Here is a 27,031-nt window from a genome sequence, read left to right as displayed (position 1 = left end):
GAGCCCCTCAGTAGTAGCCCCAGCTGTGGGGCACAGGAGAGAGCCAGAACCTGCTGGACACCCCCAGGGATCCAGACCAGCCCTCCCCTGGCCTCCACCACTGTGGGTTTTAATCAAGAGAACAATCTGTTTGTCTCTGAATCAGACTCGGATTCCTTTTCCCAGCAATGTTCTCTGGCCTCCAGGGACCAGCGGCCCATCCCCGCCCCACTGGCCCCAGAGCCTAGGCTGCTCCCCCCACCACCTCATTCTATCTGCTCTGCGTGAGGGTTGGGAACTGGAAGGTGCAGGGAGGGGTCAGTGGCCTGGTGCAGGCTAGCAAACCAGGTAAGCTGATTGCCAGCTGGGCCCTGCCTGTCCCACCTATCCACCCCACCCCTTCAGGACCCTGGGACCCACCCGCAGAGGGATTAAGGGATCCAGACCAGCACTGACAGCTGGAGACAGCAAATCAGACAGCTCCACTGGAGACTCAGAGCCCCCTCCTCCCCAAGGCATTTCCTGAAAAAAGTCCCAAACCCAGCATATATTGAGCACTGACTGTGTGCTCCTCACTGACTTTGACGCCTTTTATCCCTAGGCCTTGCCGCAGGGATAGGCCGAGGGACATTCCCGGGAAGACACTGAGGCTCAGCGAGATGGCCTGCGGCCCAGGGATGTTTAGGGAATGGGTCAGTAACCTAAGTCTGACTCTTAAGTCCCTGGCTGAGCACCATCCCCCAGCAGACCGGGCAGGTGGGGTGGTCAACCAGGGTGACCCTGGGGAGGGGGAGAATAAGGACCACTCAGGGTGCACAAAGGAGGGGGACGGAGGAGGACGCCACCCCGGGCCTGGGCGCAGGGGACGGGGAGGAGTGGTCGCGGGAACAAAGGGAGGGGGAGGGGGCGGCCGGGGCGCGGCCGCGCAGGTGGGGGGGCAGGTAGGGGCCGCTTCCGCGGGGCGGGGACCGGCCCCCTCCCCCGAGCGTCACCTTTTATGGTAGCGGCGCGGGGCAGCGGGGCGGAGGGAGCGAGGGCGGGAGCGCGGCGGGAGGCGCCGGGCGCTGGGCGTCGGGCTGGAGCCGCCGGCGCGGGCGCAGGTAAGTGGCGGGGAGGGGGGGGTCCCGTCCCGGCGTCGCGTCCCGGCTGCACTCGGGTGACAGCGCGGGCAGCCCGGCCGGAGCCCACCCCGCGCCCCGGACCCCGGCCGGGCGCTCCGAGAGGAGGGGCGGGGAGGTGCTGTCCTGTCCTTCTGTCCTTCCGTCTCCGTCTGTGTCCTGGGGGGGGGGGGTGAGGGACGGCGGGGGTCGTGTCCCTGCCCCGGAGCGGGGCGCCAGGGACCCGGCGCGCAGGGCGGAAGCTCCCGCACAAAGAGGGCAGCGTCCCGCACATGGATCGAATTAAAGTCCCCGGCGGCGCCCCACGGTGACCCGGCCAGCCGCCCAGCTCCCCGCCTGAGGGAGGGGGCCGGGCTTCTGGAGCTCCCGGAGCTCGGGGTGCCTTTCCCCAGACGGGGTCCCTCGGGAAGAGCGGCCCAGGGCTGCCCCTCTCGAGGCCTCAGATGCCCCTCCGGCTGGCAAGGCTGGGACGGCGAGTGCCGGGACGGTCCCCAAGGTGTGTGCCTGGGGCGATCTTGGCGTGGGGCCCCTCCAGCCCAGATCTGAGAATCCCCGGAAGAGGCCGGGCAGCTCCCGGATTCCTGCTCCTGATAATGGGAAAGCTGTCCTCGGGCGCCTCCTCCCCGCTCCCGCGCGGTGACCCGCGGTCTTTCCCGGTGCATCTATCAAGTGCCCAGGTCTCTGCGCTCACTCTCCTCGTGTCCTCTCAGCCACCCTTCAGGACAGGCTCAGATTCTCACTTTTTAAATAAAACCAGGCCCAAAGAGGTGGGGTGACTGCTCAGGGTCACCCGTCGGGAAAGAGGTGGGGCGCAGCTCCGTGCTCTTCCTGGGGGTGGGGGAGGCGGAGGAGGAGGAGGAGGAGGAGGAGGAGGAGGAGGGGGAGGGGGAATCCTTCGCTAGCCGCAGGACCTTGGAGCGGGGTGGGGAGCATCTCCCCACTTCAGCAAAGTTCCCTCTGGATCCGCCATGGCCTGCTTTATCAAGGTATTAAAGAACAAAGCTCGGAGGTGGTTTGGAGGGGAGTTAGGAGTAGGAAGGGGGCCGGCGGGGGCGGGGCGGCCCCCCATCAGTCAGCTCTTGCCGGCCCCTGGGCCCAAGCCTGCAGCCGCCCGGTGGCTGGCTGGTCTCAGCCTCCTTCCTTCCTCTTGACAGGAAATGGCTTTCCTTCCCTTTGTTCCCACTTTCTCTGCCTTCCCAACTGACGCTCTGATTCGCCCTGGGGGGGAAGAAGGGTGGGGCGAGGGTTCCCTGAGCTCTTCCAGGGTGACCTGGGTGCAGGACACCAGGGGCAGGCCCAGGCCCCCTTTCTCGGATGGGATTTGACAGCTCTTTTAAAGTCCTCAACTCAGCTCCTTCCCCTGGGACCTGAAGTCCCTGCAGGGGACCTTTGGGAGGGTTGGGGGGTGCACAGCTGTGAACATCTGGCCTCGGCCCTGGACGTTTTCCCAGAAAGCAAGCAGATCTGATTTCCGGGAGGAATGGAGGAGGGGTCAGAGCTGTGGAGGGGGGTGCAGGCTGTGTCCTGAAGGTCCCAAGCAGTCTCTGAGGACCAGTCCAGATCTGGGTTGAGAACAGGCCTGTGAATGTGGGCCGCCGGCCACCTCAGGTCCTAGGACACCCCTGGACTTCCAGGCTGGACCCTGCTGTGTTAGAATTCCTGCCTGCTCTGGCCCCCCTGTGACATTCACTTGAACTACTGGGGCTTCATGGGGCCCATCTGAGAACTGGGGGCATAATGGACCTTTCTTGCAACTGCCTTGAGAACCAGGTGAGTTTGAGTCACATAGCACGGTTAGCACAGAGGTTGGCACCCAGTAGGTGCCATGGGTGTTCATGCTTTAAATTTCAGATGCACTCTGAAAACCAAGTAGAAAACTAGACTTTTTTTTTTTTTCGGTACCGCAGATTGTATCTAGGGACATTGTACCACTAAGCTACACCCCTAGAAGTTTTTATTTTTATTTATTTATTTTTAGTTGTTAATGGACCTTTATTTAATTTATGTATTTATATGTGGTGCTGAGAATCGAACCCAGTGCCTCAGACATGCTCAGCCAGCGCTCTCCACTGAGCTACAACCCCAACCTCATTTTTATTTTATTTTTTAATTAATTAATTTTACAGTAGAATGCATTTTGACATACAGTACATAAATGGAGCACAACTTCTCATTCCTCTGGCTGTACATGGTTCAGAGTCACTCCACCAGGATAAAAGAACAATTTACTTTTATTTTCAAACAGGGTCTCACTACGTTGCTGAGACTGACCTCCAACTTATGATCCTCCTGCTTCAGCCTCCTGAGTCACTGGGATTGCAGGCATGTGCTGTAGTCCTGGGTAAAAATAGATTCTTAAATTCATAACAAAGCATAAAACCAAAGACTAAGGCAGTCTCTATAAGCATACATACTTCCAAAATCACCTCCAAAACAAGAAACAAAGGGAGGCACTTTTAAATAACTTTCAAAGCTCTTTCCTATTATATGGATTCCTTATTCAGGGCAGATTATTATTTTGTGTATTTATTTTGGTAACCAGTATTGAACCCAGGGGCGCTTAACCACTGAGCCGCATCCCCAGCCCTTTTTATTTTTTATTTTGAGACAGGGTCTTGCTAAGTTGCTTAGAGCCTCAGCAACTGGCTTTGAACTTGTGGTCCTCCTGCCTCAGCCTCCCGAGTCACTGGGATTACAGGCGCACACCACCACACCTGACTGCAAACAGATATTTCCTTATCAGACTAAGCATCTTTATTTTTAGCCAAACATAAACCAGGAACTTGGGGGCAGATGCTGCCCTTGTTATTCTCCGTCAGCCACAGAGAGAGCCCATGGTGCACTTGATACAGAGGAGGGCTGTGAGGGGCCACTCTGGCTCCCAGTCCACCATCAGCGTCCCTCAGGCTCTGCCCCTCCTGCCTGCTAGCCCACTGCTGAAGGTTCCCGTTCTGTTTACCCCCCCCCCCCCCCCCCGTGTACCAAGGCTGGACTTCAGGGTCATCCAAGGTGGCCCAGACAGAGCTAGAGAGATAAAGGGGACATTTTTAGCCCTGGCAGCACTGCTGGGTGAGGGCCATCAACTCTCCCCACCGAGGCCCCACCTCAGCCTGGGCACCAGAGGCTGCTGTCTGCAGGATCCGCCTGGGCGATGGAGGACGCCTTCCACGGTCTGTCCCCTCCCAGGTCCGTACTGTAGACCAGCTGCGCTCAGGCACGGTGCAGGCAGCGGAAGGTGAGCGGCCACAAGGGGGTCAGACACATTGATGGGGAGCTGGCAGTGTGTCCTGTGGGGAGCCATCATGGTCCTGAGAAAGCAGACAGCTGCCCTGGCTGAGGCTGGACTCTAGGGAGGCCTTGTGGAGGACATGTGGCCAGAGCTGGCCTCTAAGGGAAAGCGGAAATTCACCCTGGGATGGGGGCGGTGCTGGAGAGGAAAAGCCAATGGTGAAACCCTCCAAGTGAGAGAGAAAGACCTAGAGAGGTCGGTTAAAATCAGATGAGCCCTCTGGAAGGATCAGGTGAGGAGGTGGGACTGGAGACCACCCAGCTGTTTCCCCCCACACTGCTGGGGCCCGTACAGAGGCCATGGTTTTGGAGATGGGGCAGGAAGAGATCTGGGCGAGAGAAGGCAGGGAGGAAAGGACACTGGCTTGTGGGTGGAGCAGAACGGAGTGGTCAAAGTGATGGGCTTGAGGTTCAAATGCTGTCTCTACTGCTGTGTGACCCTGGATGAGTGACTTGACTTCTCTGAATTTCTTCACTTGTGAGATGGGGTAATAATGGTGCCTACCTCTCTGAGGATTTCTGAATTCATAAGTATCAAGTGCTCAGGGCAACATGAGCACAGAGCAGGTCTTGGTAAAAGGTGTCTTTGATTTGTCCTTCTGCCCCCTCTGTCTCTGGGAACCCCGCCCAGCTGTCTGAACTTCTGTTCCTGTTGTCTGCCCCCACAGGGCAGCTGGCCTGACAGCCTCTGAGGAATTAGGCTCTCCCAGGAGAACTGGGGTCCAGGTAGGTGAGGGAGGTGACTTGGGGTGTGGCCCTATGGGCAGGTGCCAGCCCGGGCGTCGGGAAAGGGAAAGCAGCCCTTTGCTCACCAGGTGTGCAGGCTTTGGGGGAGGGGCAGTCCAGGCTTTGGGTCCCACCCTATGGCCAAGTCACCTGGTGGACTGCCGCCCTGCCCCCTCTGTGGCTGGACTGGGTGGGTCACCAGCATGGCGGGCCATGTCCCCTTGTGTTGGGAGGAGGGAGACTCCGTGCCCCTGACTTCTCTTTGATGTGTGTGTGTCCCTCCAGAGCCTGAGCCGCCCTCTGTCCCCAGCACCAGCGGGAGCTGAAGCAATGGCCTCCCAGCCGGAGAAGAGGGTGGCCTCGTCCGTGTTCATCACCCTGGCGCCACCGCGCCGCGACGTGGCTGTGACTGAGGGAGTGAGGCAGGCGGCCTGTGAGGCCCGGCGTGGCCGCCCCTGGGAGACCCCCGCCTCCGTGAAGCCCGCAGGGGCTGGCTCAGTGGGGAAGCCCAGCCCCTGGGTGCCCTCCAGCAGGGCTGCAGCCCCTGTGCCAACTGCACCACCCCAGCTCTCCAACGGAGGTAAGAGGGTGACTTCAGGGGGACCAGGGCGGAGGCAGCACCAGGTGGGGAGGAAGGAGAGGCTCCGAGCCACTCACTGAGTGACCACCAGGCAGAGTCTGGAACCTGGGGTGAATCCTGGCGCCATTTCTCAACTGTGTGATGTTGACAAGCTGCTTCACCCTCTCTGTGCCTCGGGTTCTAGTCTCTAAAAAGGACACAATGGCGCACGCCTGTAATCCCAGCAGCTCAGGAGGCCGAGGCAGGAGGATCGGGAGTCCAAAGCCAGCCTCAGCAACAGCAAGGCGCTCAGCAACTCAGTGAGGCCCTGTCTCTAAATAAGATACAAAGTAGGGCTGGGGGTGGCTGAATGGTTAAGCACCCCTGGGTTCAATGCCTGGTACCAAAAAAAAAAAAAAAAGGAGAAAAAGTGATAGGAAGGCTGTAGTCCTCTGTCCCTGTCACTCTCATGGGAATTGTAGCTGTTGGGTTGATAGAAGTGAGGAAAGGTGATTCCAGGGCCTTGGGCAGGGCATTGCTGCTGCCCTACAGGGCACTGCAGAGGAGGCCAGCCTAAGATGGCAGCCCAGTCCCTGGAGTCCCCCAGGTGCCTGGTCAGGTGTCCTGCTGCCCAAGAGCAACACCCATCACCATGGAAACCAGCTGGCAAGACCGAAAACAAGTTCCAGTTTCAGGAACCAGATAGTGGTCAGAAGTGCCACACATGGGCTCAGGGACAGTGTGCAGGGATGTTCGTGTGACCTGCTCCCTGTGTGCCTCTTGACCATACATCCCACGGACACAGCCTGCTCCCTCTAGAGACCAGGACCATACTGACCCGACTTCCCACCAGGATGTGCGACCCAATGGGAGAAAAAGCCCGCAGCCCCTCTGAGTGGGTGAGGCGCTCGGGAAATACAGTTGAGGTACCAGACGGCCCTGGCCACGGTCGGGGGTTGTTGGAGTTACAGGCAGGAGACCCCGGGAGTGTGCGAGAAAAGCAGACTGTTGGGAGGGGGTGGCCTGACGGTCACCGGTCAGTGTGGCTGGTGGCCATTTGCCGACTTGGGACCCTCAAGCAGAGCATGGGGAATCTCGTAGGAAAGTTCCAGATGAGCAGCCCAGTCCTGAGTCTGGGGTGCCCACACCTCGGGGTGCTGGGGACAAGGCCATCTCCGCAGCAGACTGCCATCTGCTGCTTCCTGCTGCCCTCTCACCCGCACGCCCACCACCAGATGCGCGTCCCCCAGACGCACTGCCTGGTTCTCACACCTGAGGTGCCTTTCCCCTTTTGGCTTCTCTTAAAACCTGCTCTCCCTCCTCCTGCCCTTGGCCCCTGGACAGGATCACCTTCCTAGCCACCTGGGGCCCCGCGTTCCTGCCCACCCTCCTCAGCTAGTGTCCTGGGAACCCGAGGCAGGGCCTGGGAGAGGCCACCGCTCTTTGCTGCCTCGGAGCTCTGAGTCCTGACTCATGAGCTCATCCAGAGCCCGATTCCCACACTCCATCATCCCTGTCACCTGGGGCTTGTTCCAACACAGCTGGGCCCGCCCAGGGTGCTTCTGACCCAGCTGGGCTGCCTGAGGACGGATTTACATTTCTTGTACATTCCTGGGTCAAGCTGATGCTCTGTTCTGGGGACCACAGTTTGTGAACTTTGACACGGGGATCTTATTGTGTTGCCCAGGTTGGTCTCAAACTCCTGAGCTCAAGTGATCTTTGGTTCCCAGTCTCACAACTTTTTTTTTTTTGTACCAGGGATCGAACCCAGTACCTGAGCCACATCCCCAGCCCTTTTTATGTTTTGTTTTGAGACAGGGTCTTCCTGAGTTGCTCAGGGCCTTGCTAAGTTACGGAGGCTGGCATTGAACTCACAGTCCTCCTTCCTCGGCCTCCAGAGTCTCTGGGATTATAGGTGTGCACCAGAAGGCCCGGCACCACATTAAAAAAAAAAAAAAAAATTGGAACAATAATTATACATATTCATGGGATTCGGTGTCACACGTGAACAAACACACAGTGTGGTCAGGACAATGACAGGTCCATACCCTCACACATGTACCGTCTCTTTGTGCTGGAGATATTCAGAACCCTCTCTTCTAGCTATTTGGGGATGTAGGATCCTTGTCAACCAGAGTCCCCTGTGCCTTAGAGTATTAGAAGTTTGTCTCCTGTCCTACCCCCGAGAACTTCTTGACCCTGGGTGTCCCACGTTTGGGTGAATGGATGTGGGACCGTTGTTTGGTCCCAAGAGGTCAAGGAGGTGTGACTTCTGGGCTGGAACAGTGGTTCTCAACGTGTGGCCCTGGCACCAGCCCAGTCTTCACCAGGGAACTTACCAGAAATGCAAATTCCTGCAGCTGCCCCAACCCTGCTGAGTCAGGAACAGGGTGGGGAAGCCGTCTGTGTTGGGACAAGCCCCCAGGTGCTCCCAACGCACACAGGCCCAGGTGTGCAGCACGCCCTTCCCCTCCGACAGGGCCTTCAGCCCCGGGGAAGCCGTGTTAATCTCTTTATCCAAAGACCAGGGTGCCTAGGGAATTGGCTAGGAACGGAGCGAGGCCTGGGTCTTCAGGCTCCTGGGCTTCTGGAATTTTCCATTGGCTTTCTATGGGCATCTCGAGTAGGCTGAGCTCACAAGACCCTGGTCTAACTTGTGCCCAGTGACAGGAGATGGGCAGAGTGTCCTCCGTGTCCCTTTCTCCCTGGGCCTCCATACCAGTGCTCGCCCTGAACCTGGCCGTGGGCAGAAGGTTCTCATGGGCATGACACAGCCCCTCTACAGCTTCCCTCCTGACCCCCAGTCGCCTTCGGGCCTCTGTTGGTGGCATTACATGGTAGTGAGCATGGTCGTCTCTACAGGAGCAAGGAGGGGCTGGGGAGCCCCTCATACTCCACCTCGGGAGCACACGGAGGTCTGTGTCCACTGACCAGACTCAGGATCGAGTCCACTCCCCGGGGCCCACCCCGTCTCCTGCCTCCGTCAGCCTTGGGTCTCAGGAGCAGCTATGCTAATAACAGAAATGACCTTGTGCTAGAGCGTGTGTGCCCGCGTGCGCGTGTGTGCCCGCGTGTGTGCGTGTGTGTGTTCAGACATATATGATAGTGGGGGCCGACAGCACCTGAAGCCCTGAGTACCCACATCAGTTCAGTGGTCACCAAGATATGGATCTGGCCACATTTGTTTATTCCTGTTCTCTTCTTCTTTTTCCTTTTTGTGGAGTATTTTATTTTCTTGGTTTACCTTCCTCTGGGGATCAAACCCAGGGCCTCTCGACTGCTGAGCACGCCCCTGCGGAATATTTTAAAAGACACCCCCATAATTGTGGCATTTCCTGCATTTGGCAGAGTGCGTCTCTACATATAGCCGTGTTCCTACATGGCCATCATGCAGACACCACCTAATCAATTTGAGGGAATGCCTTAGGATGATCTAATACTACCTTTATAACTAAATTCCTCTGATTGTCATGAAAATGCCTTTTTGCTGTAGCAGGATGAATGGATTATGCAATGTGTAGTCTTTTTTTTTTTTTTGAGGGGGAGTTATCAGGGATTGAACCCAGGGGTGCTTAACCACTGAACCACATCCCCAGCCCTTTTTATTTTTATTTAGAGACAGGGTCTCGCTAAATTGCTTAGGGCCTCTCTAAATTACCGAGGCTGTCTTTGAACTCATGATCCTCCTGCCTCAGCCTCCTGAGCCGCTGTGATTACAGGCGTGAACCACGCGCCCAACTCTCATCTCTCTTTGGAGCTGTATAATTCAGTGGACTATGTAGCTTCTGCTTGTCTAGAAAATGAGAATTAAATGAGATGACTAATTCTTTCATTCAGGATCCACATAAGGTATGTGCAGTGCTGTCCAACTAAAACAGGTCAAGGGCTGGGGCTGGGGCTCAGCGGTAGAGCGCTCGCCTAGCACGTACGAGGCCCTGGGTTGGATCCTCAGCACCACGTAAAAATGAATACAATAAAGGTATTGTGTCCAACTACAACTAAAAAATAAAAATTGGGCTGGTGTGTTGTGGCTCACTTGCCTAGAATGTGTCAGGCCCTGGGTTCGATTCTCAGCACCGCACAAAAGTAAATAAATGAATAAAGGCCTCCCAACAACTAAAAAAGTATTTTAAAAAACTTAGTATCTAAAATAAATAAATATATTTTTTAAATGTTTTAGTTGTAGATAGACACAATATCTTTATTCATTTTTATGTGGTGCAGAGGATCGGAGCCAGAGCCTCACATGTGGAAGGCAAGTGCTCTACCACTGAGCTACGGCCCCAGCCCAAGTAAATATTTTTTTGAAAAAACAGAAGTCGGGCTGGGGATGTGGCTCAAGTGGTAGCGCGCTCGCCTGGCATGCGTGCGACCCGGGTTTGATCCTCAGCACCACATACAAACAAAGATGTTGTGTCCACCGATAACTAAAAAATAAATATTAAAATTCTCTCTCTCTCCTCTCTCTTTAAAAAAAAAAAAAAAAAAAACAGAAGTCAAGTCCCAATTGCCAGCCAGCCCCATGTATGTAATTTGAAATGTTCTAATATATCCACATTGAAAAAAAGCTACAAGAAATAAGCCGTGTTAGTTTTAATAATGGGTTAAAATATTATTTTGGCATGAAATCATTATTTAAAAAATCATTGATGAGATATTTCATGTTCTTTTTGTTGTTGTTAAAAGTTTGAGACAGAGTGTCACTGAGTTGCTGAGGCCGGTCTCCAACTTGCCATCCTCCTGCCTCAGCTTCCGGAGCCTCTGAGATCACAGGCGTGCACCACCTGGTCGCATTCTTCTTTCTTTGTTTCTGTTTTTCACATTCTTTTCTTGATACAAAGGCTTGGAGCACCGCTCCGTGAGGTCAAGAGCTCCTTAGCCACACGTAAGCTGCTCCGTTGGACAATGGAACAGATTTATCATGTGTGGTCGTTTTTCTCTGCAGTCTCAATTCCAGGGAAGTCCCCCTTCCTCCTCAGGCTGTTGACTTGTTGCAGAAATAGGAACTGGGTCTGTACAGTGTCCCAACCCACCTGCTGAGTTTGTCCCTTTGTGCCTTGTGGTCTCATTCAGCTTCCTTCTCTGTGTCCTAAATTTATTATAAGTGGAAGTCAGCTTCTATTTTATAATTATAGCTCAGGGGTTGTTTTGGGGGGTTATTTTGGGTGGGGACATTTTATGGAGGTACCCCACAGCTTCCTATAGTGTCACAGGAGTCTCGAGACCCCTGTGTCTGCCAAGGTAGCCGCTGGATTCAGATGATGACCACGGGGCTCCTCAGAAAGCTCCCCATTAGCTGGGTCCAATGCACACCTGCAATCTCAGTGACTCAGGAGGCTGAGGCAGGAGGATCGCCATTTCGAGGCCAGACTCAGCAATTTAGCAAGACTCTGTCTCAAAATAAAAAATCAACAAAAAGGGCTGGGGATGTAGTTCAGTGGTAAGCACCACTGGGTTCAGTCCCCAGTATAAAAACAACAACAAAAAGTTTCCCCATCAACTCTCCACCCCAATGCTTTCAACACTCTAGGATTGTTACTGGAATCTTCTGTAGTCAGGGTGGGGTTCCCTCTTGAGCCACATCTGAGACACCTGGAGGGTTTCTTTAGCGCCTTGTGGCGGCCCCACCCTCAGAGTGTCTGACTCTGCAGGCCTGATGCAGACGGAGGAGTTGCGCTCCTGACCAGCTCCAGGTGACGGTGATGCCAGTTTGCACAGAGGGATTTGAGGTCTGCAGCCCGAGGGGCTGATGGCTTGTGTCCCCCAGAGGTCTCCAGAGCCTCTCCCAGCCCCCGTCTGCTGGGCCCTGGCCTGTGCCACTCACTGCCACTGTCATGTCCTCCACACCAGCCCCATAAAATGCTCCAACTGAGCAATTTAAGACTCAGAGAGATCCTGTCATTTGCCTGAGGACCCACAGCAGGTCAGGGGCCAAGCCAGATGGAACCCAGGTCCGGGTGCCCCTGGACCTGAGCCTTTGGCCACCTGCTCTTCTGCCTCCTGGATCAGCAGACGCCTCCTCGTCCCCCTGTGGCACTCTGGCCAACCCCCTGTCCCCTTGCTGTTTCAGGGTGCTCTCCCCCTCCTCCCGCCCCAGACGGTGAGGACGCACTTGGTGACCTGGACCTCCTCCCGCCGCCTCCGCCACCCCCTCCGGCGTGCCTGCCGCCTCCTGATGAGGCGCCCCCGATGGGGACACCCCTCATTTCAGACTTGGAGCAGCTGCACCTGCCCCCGCCCCCACCCCCACCCCCACCCCCACCCCCACCCCAGGTACTGAAGCTCGGGTCCCCTTGGGGGGGGGCGGGGGTGCCTGGGTCTTCCAGGCCTTTCCAGAATTATGAGACTGGAGGTGGTTTGGCCCCTTCTGCTTGAGGCCAGTGCCTCTTCAAGACCTCTGAAGTCCCCAAGGGGGTGGTCAGGATCGGTGACCTAAATCCCTTATAGCATAGAAAACTGCTTTAATCCTCTGCCTTCGCAGGGGCCATTAGACATGGGAGGCGCCCCGGGGCCAGGCCATTTTAGCCCAGCGTCCTGGGGGAACCTGTTTCTGGGAGATTCCATAGAAATGGAAGTAGCTTTGCCTGGTGGAGGGAGCCCAGGGCAAGGAGTGGGGAGACCCAGCTCCAGCGGCCACCCACCACTCCCTGCTGATTCCACCCAGGCCCCCAGTTTCCTCCTTTGAACAGTGGGGCCAAGGGTGGCTGGGACCACCCAGGTAGGAGCAGAGCTGGGAGGGCCCAGGGAGTCCCTGATGGACGATCTCCTCCCATCTGTGTCCCCACAGGCTCTGGCAGAGGGCCCTTCAGCCCAGCCTCGGCCTGGTCACCTCAGGCCCCCAGACGAGGAGCTGCCACCTCCCCCAGAAGAGCCTGTCAGCTTCCCGGAGAGAGACACCTCCACAGGTATGGCCGCAGGCTGCTCCCCGGGGCCCTGGGGCCAGATGGGCTGCTAGGCAAGAGCCCGGGGAACAGCAACCCACGGGGCTCACCTGGGAGCCATGGGCTTAGTAGTTGAGCATCCATCTAGTTTCTATTGCCGTGACCTGTTTTCTCCATAATTAAAATTCTTCTAACTATTCATCCACGCCCTTTGCTATGACAGCAAAAGTGCTGATTCTTTTTTTTTTCTTACTTTTTCTTTTCTTTTTGGTTCTAGGGATTGAACCCAGGGGTGGTTTACCACTGAGCTACCTCCCCAGCCCTTTTATTTTATTCTATTTTATTTTATTTTTTTTGAGACAGGGTCTCCCTAAGTTGTTGAGGCTGGCCTTAAACTTGTCATCCCCCTGCCTCAGCCTCCTGAGTGCCTGGGGTCGCAGCTCTGTGCCACCACCCTTGTTGCTGGATTCTTAGGTGGTTTCTTGCTGAGATGAGTCACCTTGCACACAGATAGGTCACTTGCCCAGGCACACGTGTTTCTGAGCTACATTCCTAGAAGAGGAAGTGCTGTGGCCAAGGGTAGGTAGGATTGTAATTGGGGTATTTTTGCTGAATTGCCCACTTAGTCACCCTGACCTGCCTCCCACCCATGGTGGCTGCCTGTTACTTCCTGAGCACCGCAGGAAGTGCCTGCCACCCAGATCCCTGCCCCGGGCACTGGGGATGGGAGTGCTGGGTGCAGAGCTCGCGCTCCTGGGCCCGCGGGGAGATGGGTCCTGTCTGAGGCAGGAGATGCAGATATTTTTCTCGGTTCATTGTTTGTCTTTTAGTTTTTTTGCAGTGGGATGGAACCCGGGGCCTCCCACAGGCTGGGCAAACGCTCTGCTGCTGAGCCACCCCACAGCCCTACTGTTCTTGACCTTAGCTTTGCAAAGGCCACCCACACTCCTTGTGATAGCCTGTGTCTCCTCTATCCCAGACATCTGTGCCTTCTGCCACAAGACTGTGTCCCCCCGAGAGCTGGCCGTGGAGGCCATGAAGAAACAGTACCACGCACAGTGCTTCACCTGCCGCACCTGCCGCCGCCAGCTAGCCGGGCAGAGCTTCTACCAGAAGGATGGGCGGCCCCTCTGTGAATCCTGCTACCAGGTAACCCCTGAGGCAAGCCTCCAGCTGTCAGGCACCAAGCTGGGTGCTTGGGAGATGTTATATTCATTCCCTACAATACTCCTGGCTAGGCCCATTTCACGGATGAGGAAGCTGAGACTCAAAAAGATGGAGTTCAGCCATGATGAATTGGTTTCCTGGAGCTGCTATAATGTGATGGTCAGCTTTCCATCACTATAACAAAGCACCTGAGATGATCAACTTATAAAGAGAAAAGGTTTATTTTTAGCTCACAGTTTTCCAGCTCATGATCAGTTGCCCCTGCTATTTTGGGTCTGTGGTGAGACAGCACATCATGGTGGGAGCATGTGGTGGACTAAACCACTCACCTCATAGCCACGAAGTAAAAGAAGAGGAAAGGGTGCTGGGACGGTGGCTCAGCAGTAGCACACTTGCCTGGCATGTGTGAGGCACTGGGTTCAATTCTCAGCACCAGGCATAAATAAACAATAATCATCATAAAAGGTCTATCAACAACTTATATATATATATAAAAGAAGAGGAAGGGGCCAGGATTCCACGATCCTCTTAAAGTGCATATCCCCTAAGGACCCCCCTCAAGGCCCCTTAGCCCAACAGTGACAATGGGGACCAAGCATTTAACACATGGGCTGTTGGGGGAGTGTGTAACCAATCGCCACAGACTCGGTGGCGCCAAGCAGTACCTGTAATTCTCTCGTAGCTCTGGGGTTGAGGTTCCAAATCGGCCTCCCTGGGGCCAGAGTCAAGGTGGGGTGCCTGGGGGGGTCTGGGGAGAAGCCATCCCTGGGCTCTCCTGGTTTCTGCGCATTCCTGGCTTCCTTCTGCTGAGAGGCCAGCAGTGTGGCATGGGGCTCCAGTGACTGTCACATTGTCCCCTCCCGTCAGTCCCCCTCTGCCTCGCTCCCACAGGGACACTCAGCTGGTGGTTCCTAGATCTCTAACGTACCCACGTCTGCAGAGTCTCTTTGGCCTTGGACACTCACAGTTCTCGAGCTCAGGACCTGGGTGGCTGCCACTCATATCACCCAGCTCTCCCCACCCCATCCCTCTGTTGGCATCCAGCTGACATTGTGGGCATCCCTTACTTCCTCCTTCAGCTTGGAGCCAGGCAGAAGTGAGGCCCTGAGGGGAGGGAGGGGGCTTACTGCTGGAAGCAGCCAGGAAGAAAACTTGAGCAGTGTCCTGGGGACAGAAGAGCTGCAGCTGCCCCTGGGAGTGTGCTTTCGTTCATTTTCTGTTGCTATAACAAAATACCTGAGACTGAGTACTTTGTAAAGAGAAGAGGTTAATTTGACTCACAGATCTAAAGGTTCAAGGGCATGTAGCCTGCATCAGTTGGGCTATGGTGAAGGCCTCAGGGTAGATGGCATCCAATGGCAGGAGGGTGTGCAAGAGGGAGAGGTCACATGGCAAGACAGAGCCTGGGGAAGGACCAAACTTGCTCTTTTATAACAACTCACTCTCATGGAAACTATGAGAAGTACTTTCGAAGGCAGGACCCCTAGTGACCTAACCACCTCCCAGTGGGCTCCACCTCTGACAGGTTCCCTTTACCTCCCACATTACCACACTGGGGACCAATCTGCCAATACAGGGACCCTTGGAGATCACACTTAAACCACATCCAAACCACAACAGAGGGGGAAGGGCAAAGGCTCTCTGCAGTGCACCTGTCCAGGTGGAATCCAGTTAAAATGAACAGGAGGGCAGACATGGTAAGCGCTTGCCTGTAAGCAACTTGGGAGAATTGAAAACCTGAGGCCAGCCTCAGCAACTAGCAAGACCCTGTTTCAAAACAAAAAATAAAAAGGGCTGGGGACGTAGCTCAGTAGTAGAGCTCTTATCTATCACAAGTGAGACCTTGGTTTCCATCTTGCAACATAAATAAATAATTCATGCTGGTCATGGGGGCCCACACCTGTAATCCCAGCAGCTCAGGAGGCTGAGGCAGGAGGATCACAAGTTCAAAGCCAGCCTCAGCAAGAGCAGGCGCTAAGCAACTCGGTGAGACCCTGTCTCTAAGTAAAATACAAAATAGGGCTGAGGATGTGGCTCAGTGGTTGAGTTATTGTTACTGTTATTATTATTATTATTTATAAATATCTCCAGTCACAGTGATATTGTGCACTTAACAATTTAAAAGGACAGTTCTCAAGTTAAGTATTCTTAACACAGAGTTTTTAAAAAGGAATGCCTATAATGCTAAAAGATATAAAATAAAGAAAGAAATCCAAATAGAAGGAAAATCAAAGTAGAAAGTGAGATAAGACCAGAGGAAAAGTTAGTGCCCAAAAATGGATGTTGAAAGACCTCTCCCAAGGTTCCTAAAGTAGAATATAGAATTTGCCTCTAAGCTTCCAGGTGGTTAAGTAGAAAAGGGACGGAATTTCCAGATCCATCATGTGTAGGATAAAGCATGCCGACTCCCTGGGAATTCCTCTGCCTGGTTCTGAGGTTCAGGAGAAGCATCTCCCCCGAGCTCTGGCAGACTCTGGCCTTGAACATGGCGCAGTAACAAAACTTCAGTCCTAGCTCCGCAGCAGTGTGCCTGGCTATAAGCCGAGGAGCGATGCTCAGGGCACCGTGGAGGAGTCTGGGTTGTAGCTTCGGGGCTGATCGCAGGCCGCTCCTGCACTGCTGGCCTTTAGGTCCCCTGTGGGTGGCCGGCCAGAAGACTAGGGGTCCGTGGATGGGTGGACCCATGGACGGCTCTGAGGCAGGGGCCCTCTGTCCCAGGACACCCTGGAGAAGTGTGGCCGGTGTGGAGAGGTGGTCCGGGACCACCTCATCAGGGCCCTGGGCCAGGCCTTCCACCCCGCCTGCTTCACCTGTGTGAGCTGCGCCCGGTGCATCGGGGACGAGAGCTTTGCGCTGGACAGCCAGAACCAGGTGTACTGCCTCGATGACTTCTACAGGTACGGGAGGGGACCAGCATTGGGTGCTGGGCAGGGCAGGGCGGGACTCGGCAGAGCAGAGGAGCCTGCTGAGCGCTGGGGACCAGGCAGAGCTCTCTGCAGTCTCTAGGCCCAGAGGAGCCTAATGCTTCCATGTGCCACACACCTGGCCGTGCACCTAACTGCCTGGCCCTTCCCTTGAGTCCGCCCAGTTAATCCTCAAAAGAGTCCTCCCAGGTGGGTATGATCGAGGGGTTTTACCAAATGCAGAAACTGAGGCACGCAGCCACTGGGTACCCAGCCTCCTCCCTGGTAAGCACCGAAGCTTCAATTCAGAGCCCTGCTCCGGGGCCCTAGTCCCCCGCGCCACCCCTGGGAGCTGGACGAAGCCATGGGGAGGCGGATATCCGGGAGACTCGTTCCCTGCCTGGAGTTGCTCCCAGTCCGAGGGGAGAGGCAGATGTGCCTGTCCGAAAAGGAAGGAAAGAAAAAAAAATCAGTGACCTGTAATGCAAGTCAAACGAGAGGGACCTTCCTCCGGACTTCCAGGCTAATTACCCCCCGGGAAGCAGGGGTCGCTGTGGTTGTGGCTTTAGGTGCCGTCAACACCCAAGGTGTGGAACAGCGCTGGGAGGTGAACTTGAGCCAGCCACGGTTCTGCCAGCAAATGTTGGTGGCTGTCCGCGTGAACGCCTCCTGAGCGTGGGTTCCCTTTCCTCTAGGAAATTTGCCCCCGTGTGCAGCATCTGTAAGAATCCCATCATCCCCCAGGATGGGAAGGATGCCTTCAAAATCGAGTGCATGGGAAGAAACTTCCACGAAAACTGCTACAGGTGCGAGGTGAGTGGTGCAGCGATGACCTGACCGCGCTCTCTCTGCCTGGACCCTCGGAGGCCCACACCTACCTGCCCTGGCTGGACACGGGGGCAGGTCAGGCTGGGGGCCGAGCTCTCTGTTGGGCAGTGGCAGAGACAAAGGAGAATGGGAAGAATTAGAAAGACAGCCGTCCATCAGCATTCCTGGTGTCCTTGACAGACACAAAGTCACACTGCTTCCCGCAAGAAAGCAAACCTGTCGGCTCACGGTGGTGACCTCTTTGATGATTAGCATCGGGGCTGTCTCTCCGCCTCTTGGTTCTGCCCTTTTCTGTGTTTGCTGAGAATGAACCCCACGCAGGGCATCCACACAGTCCCAAGAAGGCCCCTGATTGGCCCAGCCTGGAAGGCATGCCCCGTGGAGCCAGTCACAGTGTCTGGGTGCCAGGATTGACAGCAGCATTGACAGCCCCTGGCACTGGAAGGCAGAATCCTATGAAGCGGATGGCTTGCTACCACCCTAGGCAGGGAGAGCGGGTACTGGGCAGAGTAAGGCCACCCGAGTCCTGTGTGGGTGCTGAAGAGAGCATTTATCGATGGGTTTGGGAGAAGGCAGTGATGGAGGCTGAGCAGGGTGGTGGGAGGAGAGGCAGCCTCACAGAGCGGCGGTGCCTAAACGGAGGCTGGCAGGTGAGCGGAGCTGCCAGGTCTTGAGAGATGGAGTCAGGAAACAGAAAGAGGGAAGGGCCTGTGGAACCCGCAGCAGCAGCAAGCCGGAGGAATCGGCCATGGAGGTCCCCAGGTGCGTCTGGAGCGGAGAGGGAGTGGTGAGTGTGGTCCCGGGGTGCAGCTCCGCAATCCAGAACTACCTTGTGGGGCTCTGAGTTCAATCCCCAGTGCCACAAAAGATGGAAAAGAAATGCCCACAGAGTCAGGGCCCCGCGGAGGCTACAAAGTCCTGTGTCACCATCCTGTTATCATTCCTTGTTTTTTTTTTTTTTTTTTTTTAAGGAGCCTAGACCCTCTCACTGGTTTGGCTGGAGAAGCACCAAGAATCCCTTCCCACACCTCCTGCTGCTAGCCCCATGTCATTGAAGTTTCTGTCGTCTCTACCACTGGTGACAAAGGGAGCTGTTTTTATGGCTGTCACCTCAGTGGAGAGTCCCAGGGCAAATCCCTCAGTCAGTCAATGAGTAATCCTTAGCATTTATTTGCTCACATTTATTTAAACAGGTACATGGGGGCTGGGGGCAGTGATGCACACCTGTAACCCCAGCAACTCAGGAGGCTGAGTCAGGAGGATTGCAAGTTTGAGGCTGGTTTCAGCAACTTTTAGCAAGACTCTGTCTCAAAAAAAAAAAAAGAAAGAAAAGAAAAAGAAAAACAGCTGGGGATGCAGCTCAGTCAGCGGTAGGAAACCTGCCCCGCTAGCACGGGTGAGTCCTGGGGTCCATCCCCAGCCCAGGAGAAAAACAGAAAAGACACATGGACCCAAGAGCCTGTTTTCACTGAGGGCATCCGAGGACCCGGAGAAAAACTGCCTTGTACTGAGGTTGTCTTTGTTGGTTGTAGTTCAAGGTCCAACTGATAGTGTACCTGTAAGGGCCAATGAGGAAAAGCAGGCGCGGTTATCACCACCACAGCCCTTATTGGTTCCTGTGTGATTTAGATTAGCAGTAACCCCCTGCTTGTCCTTGGTGACCTTGACCGTGGCTACTGAAGTAAGTCAGCATTCGGTCTGTAGCAGTTACGTTTCAGAAGGTGAAGCTCCAGACCCAAGCAGCCAGGAATGGAGTGAGGTGCCATTTCTCTAGGAAGGGACCTGGGTTTCCGGGACTGTCCACAGCCCTGCTGGCCTTGGGCTCTGTATTTATGATGGTTGTTGGAAGGGTGACAGTACTGTCACACATGGGTAGGGTTTTATAATTAAATGCCTTCGTACACACCGTCTTATTTAATCCTCAGGACACTCTGGGGAGATGATATTCATTGTCCCCATTTGGTTTGTCACTTGATGCTCTCACAACACCAAACAGCCTTTGTGAATGGCCCAGATACTGGGGTTTAGCACAGATACCCCGGTTTCCACTAGAGTCTCCAGGTGGATCCCTGTGAGGGCGCCCTGCCCAGCTGGCCACAGAGCGAGGCAGGTGTGCATCTGGTTCCCTCTGGGTCAGGGTGGCCACCTGCCAGCCCAGAGTTGTCTATCTGGGGACTAGTCCCCTTGACTGGATCCGCATAGCTTCCAAAGGGTGTTGGCTGTGCCCTAGACCAGGCCTCTGGACGGGGATGGTTCCCGGGGTTACTCTGGCAGGTGCCTAGGTGAGGCCCACCAAAGGTGTGGACTGGGGGCAAAAGGGCGGACTTGGTCAAGTCTGGGCCCCGAATTCCTCCTCTCCTTTTCATTCTGAAATTCTTCTGTGATTTGAGAAATTGGGGATATTAATGTTTGGGCTGGGGTTCTAGCTCAGAGGTCCAGTATTTGCCTAGCCTGTGTGAGACCCTGAACTCAATTCCCAGTGTGGTCCCAGCTCTAGAACCAGCTAATGCGACCTGGGGTGGACTCCACCCCTCAACCTCAGTTTCCTGACCTGCAAAACGAGGAGCTAGACTAGACTCAGGGGCTCGTTCAGCAGACATCACACAGGTCTGTGCCAGGCTGGTCCAGGCTACAATCTGGCCATCAGCAAGGTTCCTGCCTGGCACAACTTAAATTCCAAAGGGGTCACCAGGTTGTCCCTCTCTGAGTGTCCTTGGCTCTCCCTGCAATGACTCTGCTGTTGTCACTCACAGCCCCTGTGGCTCGAAGCCCCCACGTATGGTGTCTGGTCTTTGCTAGGCACCGGGCCTGGGCATATGGGGAGCCTGGGGGAGGCCCACCCCCAGTTGGTTTATTCATCAAATTCCAAGCAAGTCCCTCCCCTGGACAGGCTCCATGCGGCCAGCTCCCAGCCCCAGGGACACCCACGTATGCCTTTGTCTCCCCAGGACTGCAGCATCCTCCTGTCTGTGGAGCCCACGGACCAAGGCTGCTACCCGCTCAATGACCACCTCTTCTGCAAGCCGTGCCACGTGAAGCGCAGTGCCGCGGGCTGCTGCTGAGGGGCCCTTCCTGACCCCATCTCCCAACCTCCCTTCCGAGCCTCGCTGGGACCAACAGGCAGCTCAGCCCAGCCTGTGGGGGATGCCGGGAGCTGAGCCACCTGGGTGCTGGTGCACAGCGTCCCCGAGGCTCTCAACTCCTCCTCCTAACCCCGAAGGCTCCTTACACCCAGAGTCCCTCTGGCCCCTGTTGAGTGCTGACCCAGGTGGCCCCTGTGGCAACCGACACTTAACTATGTAGCAGAGGGTGCTGAGGCCAGACTGGAGCACGGGGCCAAGCGGGGTGAAGAACAACTCCAATGTCACTTAAAAGTGCTTTTTAAGAATTTCGAGGTTCAGGTGATAGGAAATGATATTCTTCAGGTTTGTGGAGATAAATCTTTTTTTTTTTTTTTTTTCTTTGAATAACTTGCTTTGGAGTGGGACGAAGCCTTAGGACAAATCCCTCCTTGGTCCATAAATGTACAAGAATGTCACCTGCTGGTGACACAGCCTTGGACTTCCCACCCCAGAATGAGGCCGGGTTGGGGCAAGGGGGGAGAGGTCAGCAGCCCCTCACCTACCTTCCGCCTCCTCCTTGCTGCAGCCGGTCATAAGGACGTGGTTCAAGTGCCTTTTGTGTGCTGGGGGACAGGGACGGGGCTGAGCGTCCTTCCTGCAGCCTTAACTGGGGCTGGGCACATCACACACAGATACCCCTCAGGATGGTTTCGGGGCAGGTGTCCCTCCAGCCCCCCAGTTGCCCCCCACGTCTCACTCCAACCCTGCAGCCCAGGCTGCCCTGTAACCACTGCCTCCACAAGGCCGCATCTAGAAGGTTCTTCCGTCTTAAGGAAAATCACTTGTTGCTTCCTGACATCGCCAGGCTCCCGTAGAACAGATGAACACGGCTTTTCTCCACGGGGTCCTCGGCCCACCGCACGCTCACCTGTGAGAGCCCCGGGTTCCAGGCCCTGGGGTGGAGCCACTCAGACCCTCTGACCGGCTTTCAGTCTCCTGCGTTAAGCTTAGAGCAGCGAGACCCAGCCTCAGCCTTCACAGCCACCTCAGTCCTCACGGTAACCGAGGACCTCGTGTCCTGTTACCTCCGCCAGCTGCATGTCCTGTTTTCTGTCTTTCACTTCCAGTCGGGCCTCGTGCTAAGCAGCGAGTCCTTGCGCTGAGGTCCACACAGCGCCAGTGTGTCTTCCCCTCCTACGCCTTGCAAATAAATGTGCAGCTGTCGGAAGCTCGCCTGTGATCCGCTCACGACCCGAGGGGTGGGTGCTGGGTTTGGTAGTGGCCCTGGAAAAATGTGTGTGGCATGAGTGCCCAGGAAGTGCCCGCACCTCCTTCCCCAGAACTGGGCTCAGCTTGGTAGACCAGGAAGCCCCATCCCTCCCCGTGCCTGGCACCTCAGTGCCGCAGTGGACAGGTTACAGGGTGCCCGGGGGGAGCCTTTGCTGTAGGGAGCCCATCACAGCCACCAACCCTGGAGGAAGAGCAGTTTGCATTCTCAGGGCCCTCACGTGCCCAGGCCCACCTCCCTGCGAGCTCAGTGACCACTGGGTGGCCTGGGCTCCAGAAAGCAGGGTGCATGGTGGGAAAGAGCACCAGATCGAGGGGCTGGTGCCCTCCACCTCCCTCTGCTGCTCCAGGGTGTGGGTCTCGACACCCCCTCTGTCAGCTGGGGACATGGGTTGCTGAGCAGGAAAGCAGCCTCAGGCTGGTGGGGTTTGTGCCTGGCCGGTCATGCAGCCCACGCAGCCCACGCTCCTTTGTCAGCAGCCCCATGGGTCCTGCTGTGCCTGTCATTGGGAACACCAGGAGCACACCTTCTTTGTCAACAAAGCTGGATTTATTAAGCCACACAACATGGGGGACTTAGGGTGTCCTGGTCAGCAAGTGTGGGGAGGGACTCCAGAGCTTGAAGAGACTGGGGGGACTTCGGAAGTGGGGATTGCGCCTGGTGTGTGCTGTCAGGAGCTGGGGATCTCGATTGGGTGGCTGGATTCCTCGTGGGGCACCACCACTGTGGCTGGGAGGGAAGGGCGGAGGCTGCCCTGGGGGTCAGTGTCAGTATTGGTCATGTCCATGTTGGGGGTAGGCCCAGAGGCACAGGGCCCTGGATATGTCTGCTGAGTGCTGCTGCTGTTGACTTGGACACATGTCCTCAGGTCAGAGTAGCCTTGTCCGAGCCTGGCAGCTGGGAGCACGGGGCCAGTGGCCTGCCCTCAGCTGTCTTAGTAGCCAAGGTTGGTTGGGGTTTTCCTAGTGAAATGTAGCCCAGCGGATTCCTCTTGAAACCCTGGGGGCGGTGCCTTGGATTCCAGACTACACATTTGTAAAAGACTTCATCAGGGGACCCTTCTAGGGAGAGTCCTGCTGTGTGTTTATCTGCCTCCCTCCTGTCCCCCAGTCCTCTTTTCTCCCTCCTGTTGTCCCTAGGAGGGCTTGTGCCATGTCCCAAGCACAAACAGTGCACCTCGGCAAAAATAATTTCCCTTCCCTTTGAATGCAGTTCACAGGCACAGATGAAATCCACTGTGTGCCTGAGTGTGACGATACGTCCTTGTAATCCCAGGGACTCGGCAAGATCACAAGTTCAAGGCCAGCCTCAGCAACTTAGCAAGACCCTGACTCAAAATAAATAATAACAGGGCTGGGAACAAAGCTCAGTGGTAAAATGCCCCTGGGTTCAATTCCCACTGCAAAAATAAAATGATAAAATATTGTCTAGTGTCAAGGGGACCTTTCTATACCCATGTTCATGGCAGTGTTATTCACTGTGGCCAAAATGTGTGAACAAGCCAGCTCAGTGGAGCATGCCTGTAATCCCAGCTACTTAGGAGGCTGAGGGAGAGGGAGGATTGCAAGTCCAAGGCCAGCCTCAGCAAACTAGTGAGACCCTTTCTCAAAATGAAGAGGAATGGGGAGGAGGCAAAGTGGTAAAGTGACCTGGGCTCAATTCCTAGTACCCCAGAAAAAAAAGTGATAGCAAATTTTGTTATGGAGGGTGGGGGAGGAGGCTGTGCTGGCAGGCAAGAGTTCCAGGGACAACAAAATAACAATCTATGAAGTAGGCAATGTTACCATCCCAGTGTTTATTGTGGTGCTATTCACAATAGCCAAGATATGGCTTCAGCCTAGATGCCCATCAACAGATGAATGGATAAAGAAAATACGGTATATAGACACAACAGAGTATTACTCAGCCATGAAGAAGAGCGAAATCTTGTCATTTGCAGGAAAATGTATGGAATTAGAGGATGTCATGTCAGGTAAAAAAAAAAAAAAAAAAAAAAAACGGAAAGGGGCTGGGGATGTGGCTCAAGCAGTAATACGCTCACCTGGCATGCACAGGGCATTGGGTTCGATCCTCAGCACCACATAAAATAAAGATGTTGTGTCCACCCAAAACTGAAAAATATTTTTAAAAAATTCTCTCTCTCTTTTTTTAAAAAAAGATGGAAAGTAGAAGAGGGATCATAAGGGACTGGGAAGGGGTCTGGGGGAGTGGAGAGAGAGCAGAGAAGGTGAGTAGATGTGATCAATGCAGGATCGCATGATGTGTGCATGTGTGGAAATAACACAGTGAATCCTGTTCATTTGTAAATTAAAATGTGATGATAATTAATATGTGCTGATAATAAATAAAATACATATATGCGTGCGCACGCGCTGCGCCTGAGATGCCGCTCAATTGTAGAGCCAAATTTAGCATGGGCAAGACCCTGGATTCCATCGTTCCACCATTAGCAACAGAACAACAACAAAAATACCCAATCTATGTACATGTGTACCTAAAAATGGATACTCAGAGACAGGGAGAGGAGCTGATAAAGCACCAATTCGCTGTAGGAGTCCTGACAAGGGGTCATGACCCGCTATGTGGGGTCCTGAGGCTTCTCTGCAAACCCAACTGCGAGAATCTGGCCCTGGACTGCCGCAGGCAGGAGTGGGGCACAGCCACCAGAGGGCAGCATGGGCTAGAGAACTGGGAGTGGTCCCTGCGCCGCGGTTCTCACGCCTCTCACTGGCTTCTCCAAACGCAGGATGGGCACGGTGTTGTGGCTGGCCCCCGTCCCCGCCCCTGGTTGCCCCCGCACCTGGTTGCAGTGCGGCTGAGAGAAGAAAGCAAATTGCAAAACCAGAGAGCGAGTGAGGTGGCCACGGAATTGCTGCCACTGTCCTGGGAATGCCCTCTAAGGAGCCCCGCATTCCTCACTGGCCCAGACGCCCACCTGCTAGGAGGGGCTGGCCAGAAAGTCCCTGGGAACCTGGCTCAGCATGGGCAAAGCCAGAACCAGTGCAGGAGCAAAGGTCAGCATGGGGTTGCTGGGGAGCCTTCCCGGTGGTCACTGTGCCCCAGGGCTCCTCTTAACAGAGCTCCACCCAGATGCTTAGATATGTGACCCCGCCCCCATCCCCAATTTAGGACAAGAAAGTTGCCCACCAGAGAGGTGGTATAACTGCCCAAGGCTGTCCAGTGAAAACTGGCTCTCTTTTACAGACTCACTTCAGAAACATTCATGTTCTAGAATGTTCCAGAAGCCGTCATGTAACAGAGGCCCAAATCTGAAGAAAAAAAAATCTTTGACGTGTTGAGCCCTTCCTCTTAAAAACACCGAGTTTAGACCCCGGGCCTCTTGTTTGCAAGAGAGTTGTAATTTTCCCAGTTTACCCAGAAAGGGCCTGGCATCTTGTGCGTGAATCACGCCGATTCTCAGAGGACCAGGGTCAGGTGAGATTGGGGAGGGACGCTTCTGCAGAAAACTCTGCTGGGCCTCTGCTCTGCGCTGCTTACACCACAGCTGCCCAGGCCATGGATTCCAGACCTTCCTTCTCTTTCCTTGTTTCTCAGCTCTGTCACTTGCGTGTGGATGAAAACTCCCCACCTTGCTGAAAAACCTGTTTCACCTCCATTTGCATTTTGATTTCAGTATTCCTGACCTATAAACGCGGGTTTTCTGGGCTACCCTTTGGAGCTGGTAATAACATCCACCTGGCTCCTTTATGAGTTATGAGTTCAGTTAAGGAAAATAATTATTATCATTATCTTTGGCACCAGAAATTGATCTCAGAGGCATTTAACCACTGAGTCACATCCCAGCCCTTTTTATTCTTTGTTTAGAGACAGGGTCTCCATAAATTGTTTAGGCCCTCACTAAGTTGCTGAGGCTGGCTTGAAACTCATTATCCTCCTTTCTCAGCCTCCCGAGCTGCTGGGATTACAGGTGTGCACCTAACTAGGGAAATTCTTTTCTTTCTTTCTTTTTTCTTTTCTTTTCTTTCTTTCTTTCTTTTTTTTCTTTTTCTTTTTTTTTTTTTTTTGTGACAGGGATTGAACTCAGGGACACTTGGCCACTGAGCCACATCCCCAGCCCTATTTTGTATTTTATTTAGAGACAGGGTCTCACTGCGTTACTTAGCTCCTCGCCATTGCTGAGGCTGGCTTTGAACTCAGGATCCTCCTGCCTCAGCCTCCTGAGCCACTGGGATTACAGGTGTGTACCACCGCGCCTGACTAGGAAAATTCTTTTTTTTTTTTTTTAATTTTTTTTTTTTAATATTTATTTTTTAGTTTTCGGCAGACACAACATCTTTGTTTTGCATGTGGTGCTGAGGATCGAACCCGGGCCGCACGCATGCCAGGCGAGCGTGCTACCACTTGAGCCACATCCCCAGCCCCTAGGAAAATTCTTTTTTTTTTTTTTTTTTTTAAGAGTGAGAGAGAGTGAGAAAGAGGGAGAGAGAGAGAGAGAATTTTAATATTTATTTTTCAGTTTTTGGCGGACACAACATCTTTGTCTGTATGTGGTGCTGAGGATCGAACCCGGGCCGCACGCATGCCAGGCGAGCGCGCTACCGCTTGAGCCACATCCCCAGCCCCTAGGAAAATTCTTAATACTTATTCTTTTTATGGGTGTGTAGGAGTCGTGGGTTTCTTTCTTTCCTTCCTCCCTCCCTCACTCCCTCTCTCTCTCTCTTTCTTTCTTTCTTTTTTTCTTTCTGTCTGTCTTTCGAACCTAGGGACATTTCTACCACTGAGCCACATCCCCAGCCCTTTTAGACAGGATCTCATTAAATTGCTTAGGGCCTTGCTAAGCTGCTGAGGCTGGTATTGAACTTGCCTCAGCCTCCTGAGCCGCTGGGATTACAGGCCTGTACCACCATGCCCAGTGGTAAAAAAAAAAAAAAAAGAATCTTTTGCTTTGTTTTTGCAGAGCTAGGCCTGGAACCAGGGCCTTGAACATGCTGGCAAGCATTCTACCACTGAGGTGCACCAGAGCATCTCTGCTCAGAAGAGTTGAGGGCAACAGGTAGGAGGCAGTGGCCTCCCAGGGCCTCTGAGAAAGGAAGGGGAGGGGAGAGGACTGGACAGGGGGAAAGTGGGAGGGCCTGCTCAGGTGACCGACAGGAACAAGGTCAAGAGCTAGGTTCTTCCCCTGGTTCAGCTCCTAAGCGGCCACTTGACCTTGAGACAACCTCTTTGAGGGGAGGAAGGACATTTCTTGCATTCTTATTTGGGCGAGGCTGC

The 27,031-nt window shown here is 54.5% G+C and overlaps 1 protein-coding gene across 8 annotated transcripts; it reads left to right on the top strand.

The window, feature by feature from the left end:
* Nucleotides 1-251: 251 nt before the first annotated feature.
* Nucleotides 252-21,736, top strand: Fblim1 (filamin binding LIM protein 1). 8 transcript variants are annotated; one of them, XM_076861209.1, is made up of 10 exons: nucleotides 293-327; nucleotides 581-671; nucleotides 5,054-5,111; nucleotides 5,397-5,691; nucleotides 11,741-11,943; nucleotides 12,458-12,575; nucleotides 13,531-13,700; nucleotides 16,437-16,615; nucleotides 17,317-17,434; nucleotides 20,398-21,734. In XM_076861209.1, exons 4-10 carry the CDS (start codon nucleotides 5,442-5,444, stop codon nucleotides 20,509-20,511), a joined length of 1,152 nt encoding a protein of 383 aa, XP_076717324.1. In that variant the 5' UTR covers nucleotides 293-327; nucleotides 581-671; nucleotides 5,054-5,111; nucleotides 5,397-5,441; the 3' UTR covers nucleotides 20,512-21,734. The 8 variants fall into 8 exon arrangements, with proteins under 8 accessions (XP_076717323.1, XP_076717324.1, XP_076717327.1 ...); XM_076861208.1 differs by lacking the exon at nucleotides 581-671 and having other exon boundaries at nucleotides 252-327; XM_076861212.1 differs by lacking the exons at nucleotides 293-327; nucleotides 581-671 and adding an exon at nucleotides 1,020-1,079 and having other exon boundaries at nucleotides 17,317-17,427; nucleotides 20,398-21,736.
* Nucleotides 21,737-27,031: the final 5,295 nt, after the last annotated feature.

The sequence above is a fragment of the Callospermophilus lateralis genome, chromosome 7 (assembly GCF_048772815.1).
Source record: "Callospermophilus lateralis isolate mCalLat2 chromosome 7, mCalLat2.hap1, whole genome shotgun sequence".
NCBI lineage: Eukaryota > Metazoa > Chordata > Mammalia > Rodentia > Sciuridae > Callospermophilus > Callospermophilus lateralis.
The sequence above is the reverse complement of the archived record's forward strand: the minus strand, read 5'-3'. Positions and strand labels throughout refer to the sequence as shown.